The sequence below is a fragment of the Ricinus communis genome, chromosome 1 (genome assembly GCF_019578655.1).
Source record: "Ricinus communis isolate WT05 ecotype wild-type chromosome 1, ASM1957865v1, whole genome shotgun sequence".
In the NCBI taxonomy this organism is placed as follows: domain Eukaryota; kingdom Viridiplantae; phylum Streptophyta; class Magnoliopsida; order Malpighiales; family Euphorbiaceae; genus Ricinus; species Ricinus communis.
Genome location: NC_063256.1, coordinates 11262130 through 11285078, shown reverse-complemented (window position 1 = coordinate 11285078; position 22949 = coordinate 11262130). Strand labels below are relative to the sequence as shown.

General features: G+C 28.4%; 3 protein-coding genes and 2 non-coding genes across 7 annotated transcripts; 2 read left to right on the top strand and 3 right to left on the bottom strand.

Annotated features, from left to right (window-relative positions):
• The first annotated feature begins 2095 nt into the window (after positions 1 to 2095).
• On the top strand, positions 2096 to 7451 carry LOC8277657 (cysteine-rich receptor-like protein kinase 10). Of its 2 annotated transcripts, none has more exons than XM_015728070.3 (5): positions 2096 to 2474; positions 4089 to 4299; positions 4447 to 4636; positions 4779 to 4929; positions 6863 to 7451. In XM_015728070.3, exons 1-5 carry the CDS (start codon positions 2277 to 2279, stop codon positions 7250 to 7252), a joined length of 1140 nt encoding a protein of 379 aa, XP_015583556.1. In that variant the 5' UTR covers positions 2096 to 2276; the 3' UTR covers positions 7253 to 7451. The 2 variants fall into 2 exon arrangements, with proteins under 2 accessions (XP_015583556.1, XP_002533701.1); XM_002533655.4 differs by having other exon boundaries at positions 2097 to 2474; positions 4399 to 4636.
• A 134-nt stretch (positions 7452 to 7585) lies between these two features.
• LOC8277658 lies at positions 7586 to 12730 on the top strand. Of its 2 annotated transcripts, none has more exons than XM_015728067.3 (10): positions 7586 to 8216; positions 9121 to 9216; positions 10675 to 10759; positions 10945 to 11066; positions 11390 to 11414; positions 11512 to 11595; positions 11686 to 11715; positions 11801 to 11906; positions 11991 to 12055; positions 12473 to 12730. In XM_015728067.3, exons 1-9 carry the CDS (start codon positions 8124 to 8126, stop codon positions 12052 to 12054), a joined length of 705 nt encoding a protein of 234 aa, XP_015583553.1. In that variant the 5' UTR covers positions 7586 to 8123; the 3' UTR covers position 12055; positions 12473 to 12730. The 2 variants fall into 2 exon arrangements, with proteins under 2 accessions (XP_015583553.1, XP_015583554.1); XM_015728068.3 differs by having other exon boundaries at positions 12454 to 12730.
• Positions 12731 to 13528: 798 nt separating this feature from the next.
• Positions 13529 to 16647, bottom strand: LOC8277659 (40S ribosomal protein S7). Its single transcript, XM_002533657.4, has 6 exons — positions 16494 to 16647; positions 15628 to 15712; positions 15446 to 15519; positions 15239 to 15362; positions 14594 to 14776; positions 13529 to 13823 (listed from the first exon to the last, which is right to left on the bottom strand). The coding sequence occupies exons 2-6, from the start codon at positions 15700 to 15702 to the stop codon at positions 13704 to 13706; spliced, it is 576 nt and encodes a 191-aa protein (XP_002533703.1). The 5' UTR covers positions 15703 to 15712; positions 16494 to 16647; the 3' UTR covers positions 13529 to 13703.
• LOC112536931 lies at positions 13963 to 14050 on the bottom strand. Its single transcript, XR_003080846.1, has one exon. It is a non-coding gene; the product is annotated as a small nucleolar RNA snoR77Y (small nucleolar RNA).
• On the bottom strand, positions 14108 to 14254 carry LOC112536932. Its single transcript, XR_003080847.1, has one exon. It is a non-coding gene; the product is annotated as a small nucleolar RNA snoR2/U65 (small nucleolar RNA).
• Positions 16648 to 22949: the final 6302 nt, after the last annotated feature.

Below are 22949 nucleotides of genomic sequence, written 5' to 3'. Positions count from 1 at the left end.
GCTTATCATTAGGACTGGTGATATTAAATCAATCTCATCAATTTGACTTTTTAATCGTGTTTTGACAGTCAAATAATGAAATTAGGAGTTGTTAAGCTCTATACTCACATTATTAAATGCATGCAATATGATAATGATGGTTCAACAGAGTGAAGATGACTAAATTCTTATGAATCAAAATCTTCTAATGCCGAGATATTTTTATCACGATTTCTAACGACATATCTTTCATTGTCTAAAAAAGACACATATACTAAAAATTGTAAACAGAAAAACCACAAAATATTCTTTTTATACTTTTTATTATCATTTGAAAAGGAGACACTGAATTCAATTACATCATTCTTAGTAGGAAAATGATATTTGTCGTTTATAATGAATGAACAAAGTCTTACTACTATCATCTAGTTTTATAAAACCAATATCATAAAAAATTATTATATATATATTTATTTATTTATTTTAATCAAATTTAAAAATTATATTTTAAATAAAATTTTAATATATTTATGAATTCTATAATACATTGTTAGATACCACGTTGCTTAAAAAATCATAATTTAGAAAAGGTTCATGTTAAATACATGCAAAACTATATGAAAATAATAAGAACATAAATATGTACTTAAAAAATGCTAAGAAAATAAAGCACGTGATACTCATTTGATACAAAAAAATTATCTTTGTCCTTTAAGTGAAAAACGTTAAACTACAAAGTAGTTTTATATAAATTGAACTAATTTTGATAAATTTTTATTAAATTATGTAATCTTTATTAATTTGTCAAAACTTTATCAATGGATATTGTCTTGTGTAAGTTATATGATACAATTAAATATTATATTAATAACCATAAGATTTATTATATTATAGGCAAAACTTATTATTAAGTCTCTGAATTTTTCCGTTTTATTTTGTTGAGCTCTTAAAATTTTAATTTTTTTATTGAGCAATTGCACTGTTATTTTAGTTTTATAAAGGACTTTTTATACATACTTCATGAAATTTTTATTTGTTTTATTGAACCTTTATATTTTTATTTTTCACTTTGATTAAAGACCATTAAATTCTTAATACAAGCAAAAATAAAAATATAAGGACTCCATGAAATAAAATAAAAATTAAATGACTCAATAAAATATAATAAAATTCAAAGGACATTTTACCTAATTATATAATTTTAATTCTAACTTCTATACATTTTCAACAAATATATATTTTCTCATTATATTGTCAAAATTTTGATTATTGCATATTATATGGTATTAGATTATGTAATAAAATAAAGATTTTTAATAATTAACATAAAATATACATACTAAAACTTTTAATATAAATTTGAGCCAATCTTTTAAATCTTAATTAAATAAATATAATTTCTTATAACTGATCAAAATTTTTATATACGTCATATCTTGTAAATTATTAATACAATAAAAAATATTGATTAACATAAAAATTATATACACAAATATAAACTATATTTTGTTAATTTTAATAAAATTATATAATTTTTCATTAATTTATCTTAATTTTTGTGATTATATATTATATAGTGAGAAGTATATAATGAAATAAATTATTATAAAATTAATATAAATATCACATTTTAAAAAAATTTATATAGATTTAAATTAGTTATATAAGTTTTTATTTAATTGTAAAAAAATTTCTATATATGATTAAAATCTTTAAAATTAATCATATAATATGAATTATATAATATAGTAAATATTATATTATTAATATAAAATTAGTTAACTTTAAATTTCATAACATATATTTATTAAATAATTATGTAAACATATTAAAAAGATCATTAAATTACTGTAACTTAATATAGTTTAGATTTTATATAACTTATAAATTGGTGAATTTTCAATATTTTATAAATTAATTAATAAAAATATTATCTAAAAATATTTTAGTATATAATTGTATACGTATTAGAATAATTTATATAAATTTATTTCAAAATTTATAAATTTTCTTACTTAAACAATAAAAATATTGGAATAGACCTTTATAAATAATATTCTTCGTCCTATTAGCGCGTATATATACTGACGACCAATCACATTTGACCAGGGCAGGTAGTATTTGAAATTGAATTGGCTACTTCACATCCATGTCATATGTAAAAAAACACAGAGTCAAGTTACTTACCAAGAATACCATCTCCATCTTAAACTTCTCTTGCTCCTTACTGTACGAAGACAATAATAAACCTGGACCAACTCAGCTAGTACGGCTTCTCCACCCCAGTCGATGTCTTGATGGGCCTACTCTCCAGTCTATGTGCTTGCCTCGAGAAAAGGCTGAAATCAGGACGAGGCGGCGGCGGTGCAGATGACGCGGATGATGAGGTTGAAAGTCATGACTTATTCTTCGACCTCCGTACGCTTCAAATCGCTACCAATTTCTTCTCTGAACTAAATCAGCTTGGTCATGGAGGTTTCGGTCCTGTTTTTAAGGTAGGTTTCCCTAAACTTCTCTATTTATGTATTCGGGTACGGGTCCTAAATTTCTTATTATCTGGTTCTTTCAAATGCTAACTATAGCAGCTAAATTATGTTCTCTCTTGGTTATTTTTATTAATTAATTAATTGATTGTTTCTAAAGCTATATGAGCTTTATAATAGCTGCAATGTAATGGAATTCTTCCTTTCATTACATTAAATTTGATAAATGTTCTTTCATTCGTCGCGTTGTACAGTTTGGTTACTTCAAGCTCTATAATAATAATAATATTATTATTATTATTATTGTTGTTGTTGTTGTTGTTATTGTGTATTTCATTAAGAATAGATAAAATCTTAAAATTAAAAAATATATCTTTGACAACAATTTTAAGAAATTAACTCAAAAAGAAAACAGAAATTAACTCATGCAACAGGCAACCATCTACCAACTATCATTATTATTATTATTATTATTATTATTATTATTGTTATTATTATCTTTTTTTTCTGTTGAATAATCTTTACAATCAAATTGAAGGAAGAGACAAAGATGGATTCATGATCATAATATCGTATAACAAAATTGATAGATTTCATTTTTTTTCTCTAATAGTTTATTTGGGAAATTTTTTTAATTAGTTGAATTATGTGTTTACTGACAACAGAATAAAAATTCAAAAACTCATTTAAAACTTGTTGAAATGGAAACATATTAGAGCAATAAATATGCTTTGCTAAACTGATTTTTGGAAGGAAATATGGAAGAGAGAAACAATTACGAATGTATATGTTGAAAATTTTTAGAATCCAACTTTATATAAACCTAGGTATATGGAAAGTAATTATTCTACTAATTTCATGTTAATTTTTTCTTTTCAATTGGTTGGACTTTACTTTGATGCAAAGACACCCTTTTGGTTAACCTACTTTTGTGAAATTGTTGACCGTGTAATCAGTTGGACATTCATAGGAGAGTTATATTATCCCTAATATGAACTTAATTTCATACTTAAGTCAAAGATTAGTTAGATTCAAGGATGTTGTATTACAAGCTTTATGTGCTTCATGATTTTGTATCATATGATTAAGATTGTACGTCTTTTATAGGGATAGGGTAGGACTAGGGTCTTGTTATATTTTTTCCTATATCTAAAAGGATGTATGTTTATTTGTACCCATGCTCATCTCATTTGGGTAATATTAAAGCAAAATTGAAATAATTTATATGAAAAATAAAATAATTAATAGAATATTATAAATAAGTTAATAATTAAATAATTTGTCTACTTTTCCAAATACAAATTCAATTCTAAAATCTCTAATATTGTATATCTAACTTAAAAGAACAAAAAAACTTGAGTGGAGTATGGCTGAGTATGTGTAAGATACTATATTGTTCATACCCTATTCATACACAATACAATTTTTTTGAGAATGGATTTGCGCATACCTATTATCCAACCAATTCGTGTAGTACCCGGTTTGACTAGGTAGAATTCAGGTGGGTGCCCATTGATAGGGTAGAAATTGCCATCCCTAGTATTTTAGGATCCGTTTTGATTGGCTGTGGCTGTGGTGGGTGTTTCTGCCACCAATCGTAACTGAAAAGTATGCTCTTGTTTATAGGGATTAATACCTAATGGTGAAGAAGTTGCAGTAAAGAAGCTTTCATTATCTTCAAGACAGGGATTGAGAGAATTCTCAAATGAGGTGAAACTGTTACTTAAAATTCAGCACAAGAACTTGGTCACCTTGTTGGGTTGTTGTGTTGAAGGACCGGAGAAAATGCTTGTATATGAATATCTGCCCAACAAAAGCCTTGATTATTTTCTGTTTGGTAAAAGTTCCCCTTACTTGGAATTTCTTTAAAAATTCAATGGACATCTTAATTGAAAAAATTAGGATTAACAGTTGAAAAGATGAATGAAATTTTCAGATAAACAGAAATCTGCATCTCTTGATTGGACAACTCGGTTTAAAATAGTTACAGGGGTGGCAAGAGGTCTTCTCTACCTTCATGAAGAAGCCCCTGTAAGGATCATTCACAGAGATATCAAAGCCAGTAATATTTTGCTGGATGAACGTTTGAATCCAAAGATATCAGATTTTGGCTTGGCAAGGCTCTTTCCTGGTGAAGACACCCATATGAATACATTTAAGATTTCTGGTACTCAGTGAGTAAAAAATCCATTGCATCTTACTACTTGAAAGTGAAGATAGTTTCATACATCAATATAATGTGCAATTTTCTCTATTGAAATCCTCTTTGAGTTGAATGCAGCAAAATAATACTTTGTGTTTTTGGTTGAGATGCAGTGGTTACATGGCCCCTGAATATGCCATGCATGGATATTTGTCTGTGAAGAGTGATGTTTTTAGCTATGGAGTTTTGGTTCTTGAGATTGTGAGTGGGAGAAAAAATTACGACATCCGGCTTGGTGGTGACAAGGCAGACATCTTAAGCTACGTGAGTTAGCTTTTAACTGATTCTGATGTACTTATTGTACGGATAAATCCACAACCTAAACGTTTGAACTGTGTGGGTTTCTAATTTTACAACCAAAACCAAACCTATGAAATCTCCACCCAGTTATCTGGTTAAATTATATATTTTATCAGTTCTTTTTGGAGCCGGTAAAGAAAAATCAACCAATGTTAACCAACGTAGACCTTTTTTTTGTGGTATTACATCCAGGTAATATTAAAGGCTACTTTTGTGCACCATAGTGTATCAATTTTGATTCTCTTATATCATTAGGATTAGAGAAATTCGCAGTGAGCCCATGTAAAGGGTTCAGTGAATATATGCCAGATTAAATCCACCTCCTTGGTCTAGTCAAAGATGGAACAGTATTGCTCCCCAACCTCAAAGGTTAATCTAGATTTTCTCCTTTCTTCTACAATCTGCAGTCATTCAATTAAACATATCCAGTTTTAATCCCAATCCTTATTATGCTCAGTCTTCTGAAATTAATCAAATTTGCTGTAATTGCACACATGCTGCTAGGATTTGTGGTCACTATCAATAAATGTATCCTTTAGTAGTTGTCTATCTGCAATATTTATATTAGCAATTGATTTTACATGTAATGGAATAAGTTTAAATAGTTTGGTCACAATTGTAACATATATATATACATAATGCGTATATATTGATTTTATCATTTCCGAGAAAGAAAAAGGACCAGAGTAGCAAAATTTGAGTGCCATTTGGATTTTCTGCTATCAAACCATATTAAAAAGAAGTCATACCTTATAAGTTTAATGTGTAACTATATATACTTTCTCAAATTCAAAAGCAAAACCTGAACATGAGACTAGGATAAAGGGATATAAAGTATATTGTATCTAACAGTAATATTCTAGGTCTTAAGGAACATTAGAAAATAGGTGTAAGAGAATTCAGGAGTCTTATTAGTATTATACATGCCTTAGGACTTAATTGTTGTAAATGAATAAAAGAATAAAGGGGATATAGTTTCAATGAATTATTTTCCAAATTTATAACTACGGCAATTTAAAAAATTCAAATGTAATTTACCAGATATCCTGAACTTGCTGTACTTAACAAAGGAAAGGATAACCTGTATTTTACATTCATTTTGTACCTAGAAAACCACTTAGGCTGAGAAGGATGGAAAATGATGCTAATTCTGCCTAGCAGCTAAAGATTTAGAATTCTATGCTAGACCACTTGACTGCCATACTAGAAAAAAGAGAATCATAATTTTGGTTGATAGGTGTTAGAGATATAAAGTTATCTTTATAAACTCACCTAATAGGGTAAGCTTTTGGATGGAATGTTTCTTTGATATGGTATTGAGCTTCTGTGACTGAAAGATTTAGAGTTTGATCCTTGGCTACCCCCATATTATTAATTAGATATTCCAGCACAAAGTAAAATAGGTCTATTTTGGCATTTGCATTCCGGATGTGTTAAAAAATATAAAACTATTCTTAGAGCCTCACCTGATAGTATAAATCTTTGGGTGGAATGGTTCTATGATAATAGGCAATGGAACGCATTAACTTTTAATATAAGCTTGTATTGGATGAAAATGTTGGAGTCTGTAAAGCTCATGTTTAAGGCACTAACTCTGAAAAATATGCTTCATGGAGAGCTAATAGGAAAGAGCAATTCAGCTAGCTGCTAGTTAAGGTGCAGTCCATTAACATGCACAAGTGTAATTATGCCTATTTCAGCAACCATCTAGTACCAAAAGTAAAATATAATTCAGTTCTAGAATATCTCTGTCAAACTTAACTTAGTACCCTGCACTGAAGTGCTGGTTTCCAGATTTCTGCTGTTTTCATTATTTAAGTTATAATTAAATTTTCTTTTTTGTTTGAACCGAGTCAGATTGATTTGATCCTCTTAATCTTCCTTGCTCTCTAAGCAGACATGGATGCTCTATCAACAAGGAAAGACATTGGAATTAGTTGACCCAAGCCTCGCTAAGTGCAATCGTGATGAGGCAGCTATGTGCATTCAGCTGGGGTTGTTATGCTGTCAACAAATTGTTGCAGAAAGGCCTGATATGAACTCTGTTCATCTCATGCTTTTGAGTGACTCGTTTACTTTGCCTAGACCAGGTAGACCTGGACTTCAAGGCCGTCGAGGGCACTTGACAACTACCAGCACTTCGGCTTTCACTAATAGTAATACTAACACAAATACTAATGCCAGCAGTACAAACACTGGCATCAGCAAAGCTTCTGGAGGCAATAGTTTTGTTGAGGATTATTCTAGAAATTCAATGTCTGTTTCTTCTATTGATGAAGGCAGATGACCATTCTTTTGTAGTTTGAGGGGTGAGTAAGTTAGTTGTGTTGTTCATTTACTTCCTTGGGTGTTGGGCAGCCTCCAGATGGGAGCTATAGCATTCATTTTAGTGCATTATTTGTAGAATGTATTTCATCTAATTTATTGTGTAAATATTATGCTATGCTTTTGTCCAGAAGGAAATCTATTGTTGTGCAGTTTACTAATCAGTGATATCCTCAGTTTTTAGTTCTTATTATTGTGCCAAAAGAAAGGATTATCCTGCGAACTGACGCTCACCATTAGGGCATAGGAACTTGAAGTTAGAAGTTATGCACTTGCAAAATTCTGCAACCATTTTGACATGCTCAGTTGCATGTTGAATTGAGTCGAGTTCGCCCATTTTCAAATGCAAACTTCAGCAGAATTTCAATTAAACAAATAATTATATGCAATGTAGAAATGACTGCAAATCTATTTGTTAACTAAAGGGCTTAAAACCCATACCCCTTTCTTTAAATATTTTATTTGGGAAACCAACAAGAAAGTCCCTTATATACGATCCAAGCCGACACCACTGTCCCTTCCTCGAGGTGGCGATTGCCATCCCATTGACCATTGTTATATTTGTTTATTTCATTTTGTTCTTTTCTATTTTCTAATAAGGACCCAACACTATACAATCCTATATACACACAAAGATTGATAATGGTAAACTGGAGCTTCCTCGGTTTCAGACAGTCCACTCACTACTGGTGACCAGCCTATTCTTGAAAGATTCATATATAATAATAATATAGTACATACTCAGCAACTAAAGCATTGAATGTACAAACATCAAGAAGAGATCAAGTAATATATTCTTAGGATTTGTGGGATCATATAAAAATTCAGAGAAGATGAGGCCAAACTGGGAGCTGAACAAATGCTGTAACCATGAGCAAGTTGTGTTTCTTGTCACTGTATCTGTCTGCAGTGTTGTTATTCTTGCGGTATGTATCTCGTACTTTCTCTTTTGATCTTTTGCGCTTTCATGAAAAGCTAGCTGCAGTAGAGCACTTTTTATATGTCAGATGCAAGCAAGTGCTGCTAATGTGAAATGCTATATTTTCATTTTCATGGTTATGATGAAGAAGATGAAAGGCTGGCTTGATCTGGATACAATTTTTTTTTCTTTTCTAAAAATGGGGTAGTCCTCCATTTGTCAAAAATCAGCTCTTTCTATTATTTTTGCTTTTTTTGCTTGCAAAATATCATTTTTATTCTCTGTGAAATGTGATTGTTTTGCACATTAGTAGTATTTTATTCATTAATGTGCAAGTAGGTTTTCATTAATGCATTCAGTTTCAGGGAGTCTCATTCTATCCTTTATATATTCATGAGACTATTGAACATTAGCTTCCTTTAAAAGGATGTCTTCTACTCTGAACTAACTTTAGATGACAGTGATTCAGACATATATACTTTGCCATAAGCAATATCTGAGATTTATATTTTGAGTTTGTTTCTTATCCAATAACAAATATTCAACCTAGACTACTTGGGATTGCTTCTCAAAATTTACTCCAGCTTCCTTTTCTTTTCTTATTTGTGACCTTGAATTATGTCTTAATCAACTCAATTCTAAAACAAATATATATACAGTGCTTATAGTTTCACTTTCTTCAAGACTAGAACCTGGAAATGTTTTGTTGAGGATTAGGGAAGTCTGAAACTTGGGACCAGAAGATCAAGATTAAACAACTTCAGTCATTTTATTGGCCTACTGACTGAACAAATAATGTTGGTTTCTGCGAAGCAAAGACTAATGTTGTGAAATACCATTATGTTCTGTGGACTATGCTGCAATTAACACGCAATATAATTATGTGCAGACCTTTCTTTTTCTCTTTGCAGTTATGGAGAACAGTATTGCTAACACCATTCAAGCTTGTGACTGTATTCCTTCATGAGGCGAGCCATGCTATTGCTTGTAAACTAACTTGTGGTCATGTAAGAATCTGATTTGTTGCCACTAAATTCTAGTGCTTATGTTGATGCACAGCAGATATATGCTTCATTCTAATATCCTTTAGACATCAATACTCTTCTGATGGATTGCTTTGACAGAAAGAAGTCTACATTAAAAATTATTAGAATTTCATAAATTTAGTTCAGAGATGTGTGAACTGTACATATTTTAGTGCTTAATTGTAGCAGTATTGCAAGGAAAATGCAATATGCTGCTCCCCCTCCCTATGGTAGTCTTAAATTAGCTAAGTGGAAGACATGCATGCACAGTTTTATAAGTTGACAACTTGGAGTGGAAGCAGAGACACAAGATTGATTTCAAACCAAGTAGAAGTTTAACTGCCTGAAAATTATGATCACGCTTCCTGCTAAATAGGGTTCTTTTCAGATTAAGGGATCAGTCTTTACCAGTCCATGATGTTCCATTTTAATTGACTTACACTCTTGCTTTTGCTGATTGCATTACGGTATTTTGTGCAATGCTATTATTTTCTTGGCCGACTTTAGTATCTCATCATTTTCTGTAAAGGGAAGTGAAAGTGAGAGCTATTGCTTGTACATGAACATTAGAATCGAATTCAACAAACTTTCAAATCTGAATAGCTTCAGAATCTGAGTGTCTGTTTGAGTACTCAAGTAAGGTTTTTTAAATTAGATGCAACCTAAAAAGAAATGCTTCCAATTTATCAGTGCATAATAAATAGTGATGGTGTTTCATGATGTCACTGAAGGTTACTAAAGCTGTCTTGATCCTAAAAGATCAACTCCTGTAGATACAGGGGTTATTAGTGACAGGATTTCAATTATAAGGAATTCTGTAATTGTTCATGATTGGCATTGGTCAAGGACGTTTAGAAGTATGCATATTTGAATCAGTTTGCTACGCGTTAGGGTATAACTTGACACCAATAATTACAGTAACACATTTGAGGTGTATTAAAATGGTGTTTCATGATGTTAGTTTATGGATATTCTTAAAAGGAGAAACTCCCAGAAGATGCATGATCTTATATAACAGGATATGAGTGTCAGTAACTTTTTGCAATTCACGTCTTAGATGGCTTGACAAAGCTTTGTGGTTTCAAAAAATCTGACCTGTCAATTACAAATTACAGGTTGAATACAGCACCAATTTATGTCGAGCATTTGTGTTTTTCTCACTCCCTCTCATGTTTTGATAGAGGTTATTGATTGATCTTCTGCTTTTTCACATGTTGAAATGACCATGTTTGGGACTGGAAATTGTTTGGTGATTCAAATACACATCTTTTCCAGAATGCTTATATCTGCAAGTTCTTCAATTCACAGAACTCTTATGCAGCAATGACAAGTTCACTCGGCCAAATTTGAATATAAACACGTGAAGTGATAAGCTGATTATGCAACTTCGAAATATTTGGTACACAATTTAATATGTGTCTAGATGTTTCTTTACATCAGGTGGAAGGTATTCAGGTTCACGCAGATGAAGGTGGAACCACTCAGACACGCGGTGGCGTGTACTGGTTTATCTTGCCAGCTGGATGTAACTTCTTTATCCCCTGGATATCTTTCTTTCTCCCTTTCTTTCTTCATCTTTTCTTTTCTTCCTGGATGAGCAATCTCCTTCGTAATATTTAGAGCCTATAAATTAATTGAGTTATTTCTGGGTGAATTATTGATTTTGTAGATATTAATGCAAGTTCTTTTCACCTTTGTTTTTCCATCCAGATCTTGGTTCGTCCTTTTGGGGGATGGTATTGATACTTGCATCTACAAATCTTCTTACAGCAAGAATTGCAGCAGGATGTTTTCTTGTTGCTTTACTTGTTGTATTGTTGGTAGCTAAAAATGTAAGTGGTTATAAGCATCAAAATTTTCTCTTACTCTAGATTTATAGTCAATTTTATAACAATTTGTGAATGCTACAGTGTACTTCTATGGGTATTTAAACTTCATGTGGTGAAGATCTGCATCAAATTTGGTATTTATGGCATTGGCAATTGAACAGCTGGAAATAAACACCTATGTTGCTAGAACGCAACAGACTCATTAAATAAAAGAAATGATTCTTAATCATGTGTTTCTTATCCCTCTAATTTGAGTAATAAGATCAAGTCACATAACGTTATCTATTTCATATAGCTATTTAATAACTTCTTATGTTTACACACAGTGGACTCTTCGAGGACTTTGTATTGGTATGTGTTTCAGTAAACCTGGATAAATATGGCTGTCTATTATATGCACGAACTGCAATAGAGTGATGTAAATATTACTTACATGTGGAGACATCAGGGTTTGTTGTTTTCCTTGGGGTGATTTGGGTCCTGCAAGAAACGACAAAATTTCGTATTCTTCGGTATATTATTCTATTCATTGGTAAATGCAATTCTGTATCTTTGTTTTCATGTTGTCTGCTGGAATTAACTACCACACACCTTCTGACATGATCACTGCTGATCACTGCAGGTGTAATGAACAGCTTGTTTTCTGTTTATGGTATGTAAACAACTTATCAAATTTTGATTGCCATACTGTTTTTATGAAGTTATAGAGGATCACTGACATGTCTTCGATTGTATAGATATTTATGATGATCTGATATCGCGTAGAGTCCATTCTAGCGATGCTGAGAAATTTGCAGAAGTTTGTCCTTGCCCATGTAATGGCATGGGATGGGGCATTATTTGGTGAGCATTTCTTTTACCAACATGGTTGAAATCCTTGATTTTCAATTTTTGTTGTCTAACAATGTCTATCAACTCACCTTGCAGGGGTTTAATATCTTTCTTGTTTCTTTGCGGCGCCATGTACCTTGGACTTGTGATATTATCTTGAGGTACGTCTTGATCTTATAATACCATTGTTTTCATCCATTTCTATTAGTCTGTTAATTATATAAGACAAGGGGTCAAACCCTTCCCCTTTAACCAGCTGAGCTAGCTATTTTTGAGTTTTGTATTGGAAATCATGATAGTGATGCTAGTAGCTGTATAGTTAAAAAGAGAACACTCTGCAGTTATACAGTAATGTGTTAGATCTGAATATAGAAGATATGCACCTGCCTATTAACTTATGACCCACTATTAACATGTCAATGATACAGATCCTAGTGGAAGATCACCATTTTCATGCACAAAAAGATTAGGATTGCGGCACCGTGATTGTTTGCTAGAATAGTTTAAGCTTGCTTAAACATACATGATAAAGTATTGTCCCTCTTATACAATAATATAGTTCTTTTGTTCCTCTGCAGGAAAGAGAGAATTTTGGTTCAAATTGTTTGGGACATCAACTTGATTGCAACTTCATGCTCTCAATAATTGCCATCTCTTATATCAACCATATGTTTTGATCATGAGTCATATTACAGATGAGTCAAAATGAAATTGATTAGTTGTAATCCTGATTTATTTTTACTTCTTTATCAAACAGCTGATTTTTTATTAATTTGTTACCCGATGAGTACAATTGTTAAGCTGAGCAGAAACAAGTATTGGTTACTCAAGTAATACTTCTTTTCATTTTATGATTTTGATTTATAAGATTCATTTGTATAGATATCATCATCCACACCCAAAAGACCATATGCTTTGAAAGAAGCAGTTTGGAAAAAAGTTTTGATTGATCAAAAAGAAAAATCTACTTCAACCGATATGCTCTTAGGCTCGGCCCTATTTCTTGCATCCCCATTGGATTTTAATACAAGTTCTTTTCCAACAGCAATAGCAGGTCGAACCCAGTTCAGTCAAAGGCACGGCTTAAACAAAGCAATAAAATTGGAGAATATCAATGCTTTACAAACTAGCAGTTTTGCAGCCATTAGATTTGAGAGATTATGAATTGAAACCTAATCAGTTGGGTACTTTTCTTAAACATGCAGCAACTTACAGTATCAACATCTAGGTTATGTCTTAACCTTTAATAAGAGGCAACCAGCACAGTTTTCCTTCCAAGGCTTCAGCCTACTGTATTTAACATAAAATTTGCAATTGTACAAAATTCGTGCAACATATCACGATTTTTTAATTGAAGTTTGTACAATTGTAAGTTTCTTTCAAATTAGAAGAGCAGTTTAAGAATTTTGATAGAGGCTTCAATGGTTCGACTTATGGGCGCTAACAGCCATCTTTAAGAAAGGTTGACCTTGCAATAGTAAGTTTTCATGCCAAATAGATCTTCCAAGGAAGATAACCAACAGATTTCTAGCAAACAAATGGAAATATATGTGCCCCCTTTAACACATTAAAGCTGATTTATGTTTTCAAGGACAGGTCAATCACTCCAGAAACATTAGACTGCCACATCAAGATAACTTAAATGTTCTAGAATTCAGCATTGACAACAATGAAGAAAATGAATCCACCAAACATTTCCTGATTGCTACAACTCACTAACGTCAAAATTTAAACAGCCCACTAAAAGCAATTTTTCTGAATAAAAAAAAACAAAAAACCCATTCAAAGGTGTCACAGATATCCAGTTTTTTATGCCTCAGTTACTGGAAACTCGAACACCACATCTTTGCCTGAAAGCTTCCGATAAACTGCGGAAAATGTCTCCAGCTTGTATTCTGTGTTGTTTCGCTCCTTTGGGTCCAAGAAAACCTATATACAAAAAGATACAAATAGCATGAGCAAGACTAATCACATAACAGGTTATCAGCCAATGATATTGATAAAGAAAAGTCCTGGACATCAGTTTCCAAGAAATTCCTCAACGAATCAGAAGTTCAATTTTTCCGTTATGAAGCCTCATATAGCCACTTTAGAATTGACATCAAATGAAATTAAACCGGTAATTCCAACTAAATAAAAGAAATCCTCACTGGCTTCAAACTTCACACAAAAATAATACATGAAAGAAATGAATTACAAAAAATAACATCTAAGGATGTAATCACTGTAATCGGCTCCATGAATCAACAGAAATCAGATCCAAAGATTCCTATCAGTCAGCAAAACAAGAAATTGATTTAGGTCCAATCATAGCATTGCCGGTCAATGCCAAATGGCTACCAGCAACGTGGCATTGAACCAATCAACAATTTGTGTTGAGCAAATAAAAAAATAACCCTCAGAGACCCATTCCAAATCACACAACAGAACACAGTAAGACCACATACTCTTGACCAATCAACGATGTAGCTGGTAGATGAAAAAGCAAGTTCCTCAGTTTGACAATTTGGAGATGTAATTAGCAATTATTTTATATCACAAAGACAACCTTAATATAAAACCAATTAAGTACATCAAGAAAACAATGTGCATCAAGTTCATGGACAACCTGACACTCATTAAATGTTACATGTATCAAAATTAGCTGAGCATTAATGCATCTAAGCTCTTATGCTTAAACTATTTAGGTGATAAACTACCTTCATTATCTTGGATCCATCAATTCGATATCTGGTCCGCTTGCCAACAATTTCAGCAGGCAATACAATATCCTCGAGCATTGCCTCATGGACAGCAGTAAGTGTGCGGGTGCGAGGCCTTTGAACAGCTGAACCTTTCTTTGGGGGCCTTACTATCCTCCGGGTGGCAATCAGGATTACATCCTAGCAGACAATATAAAGTAAAAAATATGAAACCTAACAATCACAATATGAAGTAACCATATAGCAAAGGAAATTACAAAAGCACTTTAATAAAGCCTTAGTTTCCAGCTTGCTAAGGACACAACCCTTCAAACCAACTTGAGAACAGTAAGAAGGCTCTTCCAAAGCCATATCAAGTCTTCTCAGCATTGCAGAAAAACAATCAATAACTTGGCCCATAATACAAAAAATCCAGAGATAACGACAAACAAATGGAGCATGCCCACAAAAAAATCACTAGTTAGCAAGGCATTGCAAAGAATGAAGATGAGGAACAACAGTTGGGAAGGAGCCTACTATTAAGAAAGTCAATATGAATGAATCATGTCGTAAATTTTCCATCAAATGCACGAAATCACTTGTTCATTATCTTCCTTTAAAATCATAAATTGAAAGAGAAACAAATAGTATAATTCCCAACACCTTCCCACTGAACTTCTTCTCAAGTTCTCTGACAAGCCTGACGTGAATCTTCCTGTAAGCTTTCCTCAGTCTGTAAGGAACATGGATAACAACAGCCTTCCTATTCCCAGCAACATCAATTTGACTGCAAGGTGAAAGCAATAACAAAAGTATTTAAGAAACAAGACTAATGCATGGCATAATACATGCAACAAAAAAAATTCTTACACTGCTGAATTTATATAGAGATCCTTCATATCAGATTTCAACTCTGAGTTGGTATTTTCCAGATCGAAGAGTGCCTAGATTGATAAACAGAATCCAATTATCAAATGCACATCATGATCTTCTCTAATTTCACAAAATGTAAAAAAGAATAATAATAAATAAAAACAAGGGCACTTTAAAACCTGTGCAACAGACTCCTCGAATTCGCTAGGTTCAGCATCCTTATCTTTGTGAATCTTCTGCTTTGTTGTATACATCTTCACAGAACTGTAACAGACAGGAATAAAAGAAATTCATAAAAAAAAAGAGTCTGTTAATCAATATCACTATACCAATAAAATTAGATAGGAACATAACTACACCAAATCAAACAATGTAACAACCTAGTAAAGCCAAATAGATATTTTCGAATTATTACTACAATGATACTATATGGCATCATTCTAAATTCGAAAAAGTTATATAAGCTTAAATCACAGCATAAATATAAAGAAAAGAAAAACAAACTAAATTAAATGCCCAAGGACTGCACAGAAAAGGTTCAAAATCTAATTAAAGAAAGGAAAAAAAAAAAGCAGATGCTTCTAAAGCAACAATCTTTTCTAAGGTAAACAATGCCAAAGCTTTTCAATTTGCTCATCTGGCACTCAATTACTTTAAAGGTATAAAATTGCAGTCAATTGTAAGCCTCGAGAATTAAAATTTCTCGCTAATGTTAATAAACATACACAATAATAATAAAAAAAAAAAAACACAAAGTTAATAATATGATGAATCTTACGACTACTTCTTAATCAGAAAACAAATGATAATCATACTGTTACCCAACCATTAAACCACAAAAAGAAAAATAAAAATCATAACTTTATCAATAAATTAGTATAAACGCTTAAAATAGTACAGCACACATAATGCATTGACTACATCACTGTTTGTATACTGAGAAAATGAAGTGAATTGATTAACAAAAGAAAGAGCTATTCTTTTCCCTTTTATTTTCTAGGAAAACAAGCAAAGCTATTGATGATAGTGATAAGAGTACGCGTACCTGAAGAAGCGAAAGAGGTGAAAGAGGGAGAGGGAGACTCAAAGTAAGCTTTTTTCGAGCTACGCAGATCAGATAGAAACCCTAGGGTTTGGGCGTTAAAAAGATGGCTTTAAAACTATGTAACGTAAGGTCACGATTGTTTTTTGTTTCTACTTGGACGGTCGGGATTAGTAGAGCAAACTTGTAGGCAAGCCCAGCCCGTTTTTTATTTTTTCCTATTAGAGCCCAAGCCTCTATCTTTTTTCTCTTTTTCCTCTTTTTCTAATTAGGAATAAAATCTACTTTTTTAAAATGAAAAATTACGAATATCCCCTTAAGATTTACCTTATTTATCCATATTTGTTTTTGTGCTTTCAGAAATCTGTCCTTCCCATTTATAATTTTAGCTTTTAGTACAAAGCTAGTTAAAGATTAAGAGCATCTCGAATTCAATTTTTATTTATCTTAAATTTTTTATTTTAAAAATTTATATCATAAAATGATATTTAATATATTTTTTACTTTTTCAATATAAAGTGAAGAGTAAATATACTATAAGTCTTTTTACTTTTGTATTTATAATTTATATTTTTCTATTGATAAAAATTAAAAAAAATTAAACTATCAATTTTTATGAAAATAAAAATAATATAAAAGTTTATTGAAGTTAATTATAATATTTTACTTTTTATATGTGAATATTCTTTAAGATGCTATTTATTATAAAAATTATACTCTTTAAAATAAAAAGCACTATTTGAAATATATGGTGTATTTTTTATATATGTACTCTTTATTTTAAAGAGTTATATTATAAAATGACATTTCAATACAATTTTTATTTTTAAATGTAAAGTAGATAGTCAATTTATGGAGAGCCAAATTTCACTATCTACTTTATATCTAATAAATATACTATAGGTTTCTATGGATTTGATTTAATTGATATTTATAATTTTGATTTTTCTATTAGTAAAAGATAAAAAATCAAAACTATTAATGCTTATAGAAATAAAAATAATATAACATAATATAATATAAAGAGTATATTAGACTTAGAGCATTTCCAATACACTTTTTATATATGTTGAACTCTTTATTTCAAAGAGTCATAGTACAAAATGACACTCTAATATACTCTTTATTTTTTAAACATAAAGTAGATAATTAATTTGATTCTCTAGATATAGAGAGCTAAACTTCATTCTCTAGTATATATTTAATAAATACACTAGTCGTTTATCCGTGCGTTGCATAACCGTTATTATTATTATTTTATTATTTTAATTATAAATTAAATTAGTAGATACAATTTAATAAAATTTATAATATTAATATAAATTTATAATATTTTTAAAATAATAGAAAACTAACTAATTTTAAATATTTTTTAATTTTTTTAGAATTTTAAACTTTTGTTAAAGCAATAATATAAAAATTTAAAAATATTAATTAATTAATTTAGTATTATATATCTTAATACTATTAATTGATATTAATATTTTTAGAATTAAAAATCTATTATATAATTAAAAAATTACTTTATTATTAAATATAATATTAAAAATATAATTATTATACTATTTTTAAAATAGAATTAATATAATTATCTGATTAGAAAATTATTTATTAGTTAATATATATTAAAATATAATTAATATGCTATTCTTAGAATAAAATTAATATTATTATCTAATTAGAAAACTATTTATTAATTAATATAATATTAAAATATAATTAACATGTTATTTCTTAGGATTAGAGTATGTTTAATTAGGAATATAACTTATTAATTAAGAAATTAATAGAAAAATCTATAGAATTACACATAAGCTTAAATTTTGTGTGTCAAAAATAATACATACATCAAAATAAAAATTATACATGTTAAAAAATAGCTACACATGTCAAAAATATTTTAAATTTTAAAAATTAATATATATAGATTATAAGTTTCTATATATTTGATTGAATTGATATTTATTATTCTTATTTTTCTATTAATTAAAATATTAAAAAATTAAACTACTAAATGCTTATAAAAAATACAATAGAGAATAGAATATAAGGAGTCTATTAGATTTAAATAAAATATTTATCTTTTATATTTGAATATTGTTTAAAATATTTTTTATTATAAAAAATATATCTCTAAAAATAAAAAAATACTACTAAAAGAAATTCTAAATAAATTTTTTATTTCAATATTTAAATATTTTTTAAAATATCTTTTATTATATAAATTATATTTTTAAAAAATAAAAAAAAAATATCGTTAAAAACACTCGTGTTCATTCTCTAAAGCATGCCGAATTCGCTGACCTGGATTTATTTTTATTTAATGCGAACTCAAATAGCCCATGCATTTCTTAATTTTACTTCTCCATTAAGTGTCCAAATATGCCTATACAACTTGAGTTGGATACGTCTCAGCCTACTATCCACTTTTTTCCTTAAAAAAATAAAATAAAACGCATATTTGTCCCCATGCGTTATTATTATTTTTAAAATTTTTAATTTATACTTTTATTTATAAATATTAAATTTTAATTCATTTTTATTAATATTAGGTCATTTTTTGACGATAAATTAATACGTGTATTATAAGCTCTATTAACAAAAGTATAGATGATTTTTAGAGTTCTATTTATTAAACTTTTTAAATATTTACTTTCTATATTTTTATATTTTTACTAATAAATTTTCATACTTTTATTTTTAACCATAGAAATCAATTGAAATTTATTATTTAGAATTTTATTAACAATAAAAAATAAAAATATTATAATCTAATTTAATTTATTATTTTGATATTAATAATATTTACAAATCTGTTAATAAAACATATAATAATAATAACCAACTAATATTTTATTTACAGAGAGAAAAAACAGTCGGAAAGGTTGCTAATTCCTGGTAGGTCTTGTTTTATTTACATAGAAACAAAGTAAACTACATGGCATTCGGTGTGGGTTCTGTTACTTGGGCCAAATATGTGGGTCTATTTTAGGGTTCCATATTATTAGGCTTGTTCGAGTAATATTAGATCTGTAATTTGGGCCGAATATGTGGGTTTTGTTACTGGTTTTTACAGCCTGAACATTCACAAGGTTTTATTAACTAAATTTTTTTATTTATTATTTGTATACAAATAATTAATTTATTATTTATAGAGATTATGTAAAACGATCTGAATGATTCGAGCTTGGCTCGGATTCGGCTCTTCTTTTAATTTGTTCAAGCTTATTTAAAAAGTATAACAATCTGAACTTGATTCTATTTTTAAACTCATTAAGAATTTGAGCCGAATTTTAAAAGATAAAAGCCCGACTCGGTAATATTCATGAGTTTTTACTCTCGTTATAAATAATATTAATTATCTATAATAATAAAATAATATATATATATATATATATATAATTAATTATATTTATATGATAATAAAGATAAAATTAAATAAATCTCTTATAATTCAAAACAAATTTTATATTTAACTATGAAATATTATTTATATACTCATATTCACATAATTCCTAAATCTTATGTTACGAGCTAAAGTTTGAAAAGAATAAATGACGAGCTAATTTTTAATTTTATTTCTAGTAAAGCAAAATACTCTTATTTAGTTCTTTAAGAAGTTTTTTTAATCATTGTGACTTCATTATTCTTTGTGATTTTTCTATTAGTTTCATTTTTAATAAAATCTTTTCTTATTTCATTATTTTTATTTATATAGTAAGAAAATAAAATATTAAATAGTATTAATATTTTAAACAGTTCAAATTTGACTAAGTTTAACTCATTTAAACTTGTTCAAAATATCTTAAACTCGATCCAATCTCAATCACTAATATGATTTCATCGAATCGAGTTGAACAATTACATATTTAGATTGGTTTGACTCATTTTCACTCCTGGATCTAGTTACTGGTTTTATGTGCTTCATGTATGCATTATGATTTATGTAAGTTTTATTATCTATTTATATTGCCATAACGATGAATTAGGATATATCTATATTTTGAGCAATATCTATTTATAATAGCATAATAACAACTATTACATCATGTCAACTCGCTAATCATTCTTTAAAGCTAGCAAATGTTGCTTCACATAATCCATTATTTTCTATAGTTTTCTATAGTCAAAATGGCCATTCTTACTCGCGCTAAATATATACATTGCCACAAATAGAAAATTAATATGTATGGACAAATTTCTTATACTTCGATCTTAAATAATTGATGCATAATTATTTTTACTTCCTCCCGTTTAACAAAAATAAAATAAAAATGATAATAGCACATATTATCTTTTTTTTTTTTTTTAACTTTTTCTGTAAAATTAAAATAAAGATAGAGTTGAAGGCAAGAATATTCCACTAGTGTCCGGAGCTACTAGTTTTGTAGTTGAGACGTTTATTTTATAAATTGAAAAAATTACAAATTTAGTATTTAATTTCTTAATTTTGATATTTAAATTATTTTTTATTTAATTAAGTATTTTAATATAGTGTCTTTAATTTGTTGTATAAATTAAAATATTTATATGACTTACTTTAAATAGTAATTGACTTAAATACTATATTTAAAATAATCTCATATTTTTTTCTCTTCTTATGTATTTTCTTTATTCTATCAATTTTAGTACTATTTTCTACAATTTTTATTTGTTTCTCGAATTTTTTTTCAAAAAGTTAATAATTAAATATTTTTCTTTCTATGACCCAAACAAAAAATTGAAAAGAATCAAACACTATCCTTTTAGTTTTTTTTTTTTTGACTTTTCTTGCATTCACCTAAAATAATTAAAAATCAAATATACGTTTGCTCGAAACAATAAAAAAAGCGAGGTGATAGTATTAAATTTTTTTAAAAAGAAAATAATTTTTAAAAATAAAAAAATTAATTAACATCTTTGCTTTTTTAGTGCTAATAAAAGATTTAGTAAAAATTAGAAAGAAAAAATAATTGTAAGTAACGAAAATAAAAATATTTAGATTATTTTGTGTGTAAGATGAGTTAAATTATTATTTTAACTTTAAAACTTGCAATAGACATCATAATATACATGAATTAGCAGATTTATACACTTGATTGAATAAAAAGAAATAATTTAAACACTGAAATAGAAAAAAAAAATTGAAATCAAAACACTGAGTTTTTAATTATTCCTTATAGATTCTATAATATGGTGTAATTTTCTCAACTAAAGAATATTAGTCAAAATATATATATATATATATATATATATATATATATACGAAAGCAATGTTGTAACTTCTTTCTCTCTTTTTATAAGAATTTTTAAGTTATTTATTTAAATTGTGGTGAATTTAAAAACTTATATGAGAAAAAACTACTAAAATATCATAACTATATGAATATTAAAAAAGTGCATCAATTATTCTAGAAAGATATATGTAAATTAGTACTAAAAGTATTATAATTTTATATTTAATTATTTAATTACTTTAAATTATTTTTCTCACTCTATCATCATAAATTTTTTTCAATATTTTTAATTCACTTCTTAGAATTATAAATTTAATTTAATTTTTATAAAAAATCTCTATAATTTTTTCTCATTTATTTAATTACTTCAAAATCGTTTCCTTACTTTCTTTCATAAGAATTATATTAAGATTTTCGACATAATTTTTAATTTTTTTTTAATTTTTTTTCGATTTTATAAAAAAATTACGATTTCATATTTTAATGTAGAAATTTGCATATGTATCTAAATAATTTTTATGATTAATTGTTATTGTCTGATTCACATAAATACTTTATAGCTAAATACATAAATGGATTCTTGAATTTGTTTCACTTTTGCAATTGGCCTTCCGAACACAATTTTGATTTAATTTGACTTCTCAACTCTACGGTAGTTATTTTGACCCCTCCACTTACGGTAGTAATAAAAAATTAATATTCTCATTAACGACATTGTAAGTAAAGTATATAATTAAACTATTGAATTTGTCTTATTTTCATAATTGGCCCCCTAAACTCAACTTTGATTCAAATGCACATATAAACTCGACTAGTTGTTATATTTAAATCCTTCACAGATGAAAGTTAAGCGGTTTAGATTAACATCTTGCGAAAAATGTGTTCCATTAATTTTAATATATCATTTATTTTATATTAAAATTATTTTATTAATTTATTAAATATAATAAAAAATATATTTTTGAAATGACTAAATAAATCATTGTAATCCCTTCAATTTTTATGTCATCAAGTTCTTTTTTTTTTTTTATTCTCACAGGCTATACCCACACCATTAACTATAGCAATGAAATATTTAACAGATATCAACAAATGACAAGTTTTGTTTAAGAACTAAAACTCATTGTTTTACTTTGTTTATTTTATTTACTTATTTGATATTTTAAATGTATTATTTTTTATTCAAACTTATGCGGTTTTTTAGATGGCGTAAAATACACATCCTTAATATCTATGATTAAAG

Excerpts from the sequence above, each read along its gene's own strand:
- LOC8277657 (XM_002533655.4), top strand. The coding sequence starts at position 2,277 with ATGGGCCTACTCTCCAGTCTATGTGCTTGCCTCGAGAAAAGGCTGAAA. Across the intron at positions 4,637-4,778 it reads TTTAAGATTTCTGGTACTCA|TGGTTACATGGCCCCTGAAT; the intron begins GTGAGTAAAAAA and ends GTTGAGATGCAG. Across the intron at positions 4,930-6,862 it reads AGGCAGACATCTTAAGCTAC|ACATGGATGCTCTATCAACA; the intron begins GTGAGTTAGCTT and ends CTCTCTAAGCAG.
- LOC8277658 (XM_015728067.3), top strand. The coding sequence starts at position 8,124 with ATGAGGCCAAACTGGGAGCTGAACAAATGCTGTAACCATGAGCAAGTT. Across the intron at positions 9,217-10,674 it reads GTAAACTAACTTGTGGTCAT|GTGGAAGGTATTCAGGTTCA; the intron begins GTAAGAATCTGA and ends TCTTTACATCAG. Across the intron at positions 11,415-11,511 it reads TCTTCGAGGACTTTGTATTG|GGTTTGTTGTTTTCCTTGGG; the intron begins GTATGTGTTTCA and ends TGGAGACATCAG.
- LOC8277659 (XM_002533657.4), bottom strand. The coding sequence starts at position 15,702 with ATGTATACAACAAAGCAGAAGATTCACAAAGATAAGGATGCTGAACCT. Across the intron at positions 15,520-15,627 it reads TCGAGGAGTCTGTTGCACAG|GCACTCTTCGATCTGGAAAA; the intron begins GTTTTAAAGTGC and ends TTATCAATCTAG. Across the intron at positions 15,363-15,445 it reads CTCTATATAAATTCAGCAGT|TCAAATTGATGTTGCTGGGA; the intron begins GTAAGAATTTTT and ends TTCACCTTGCAG.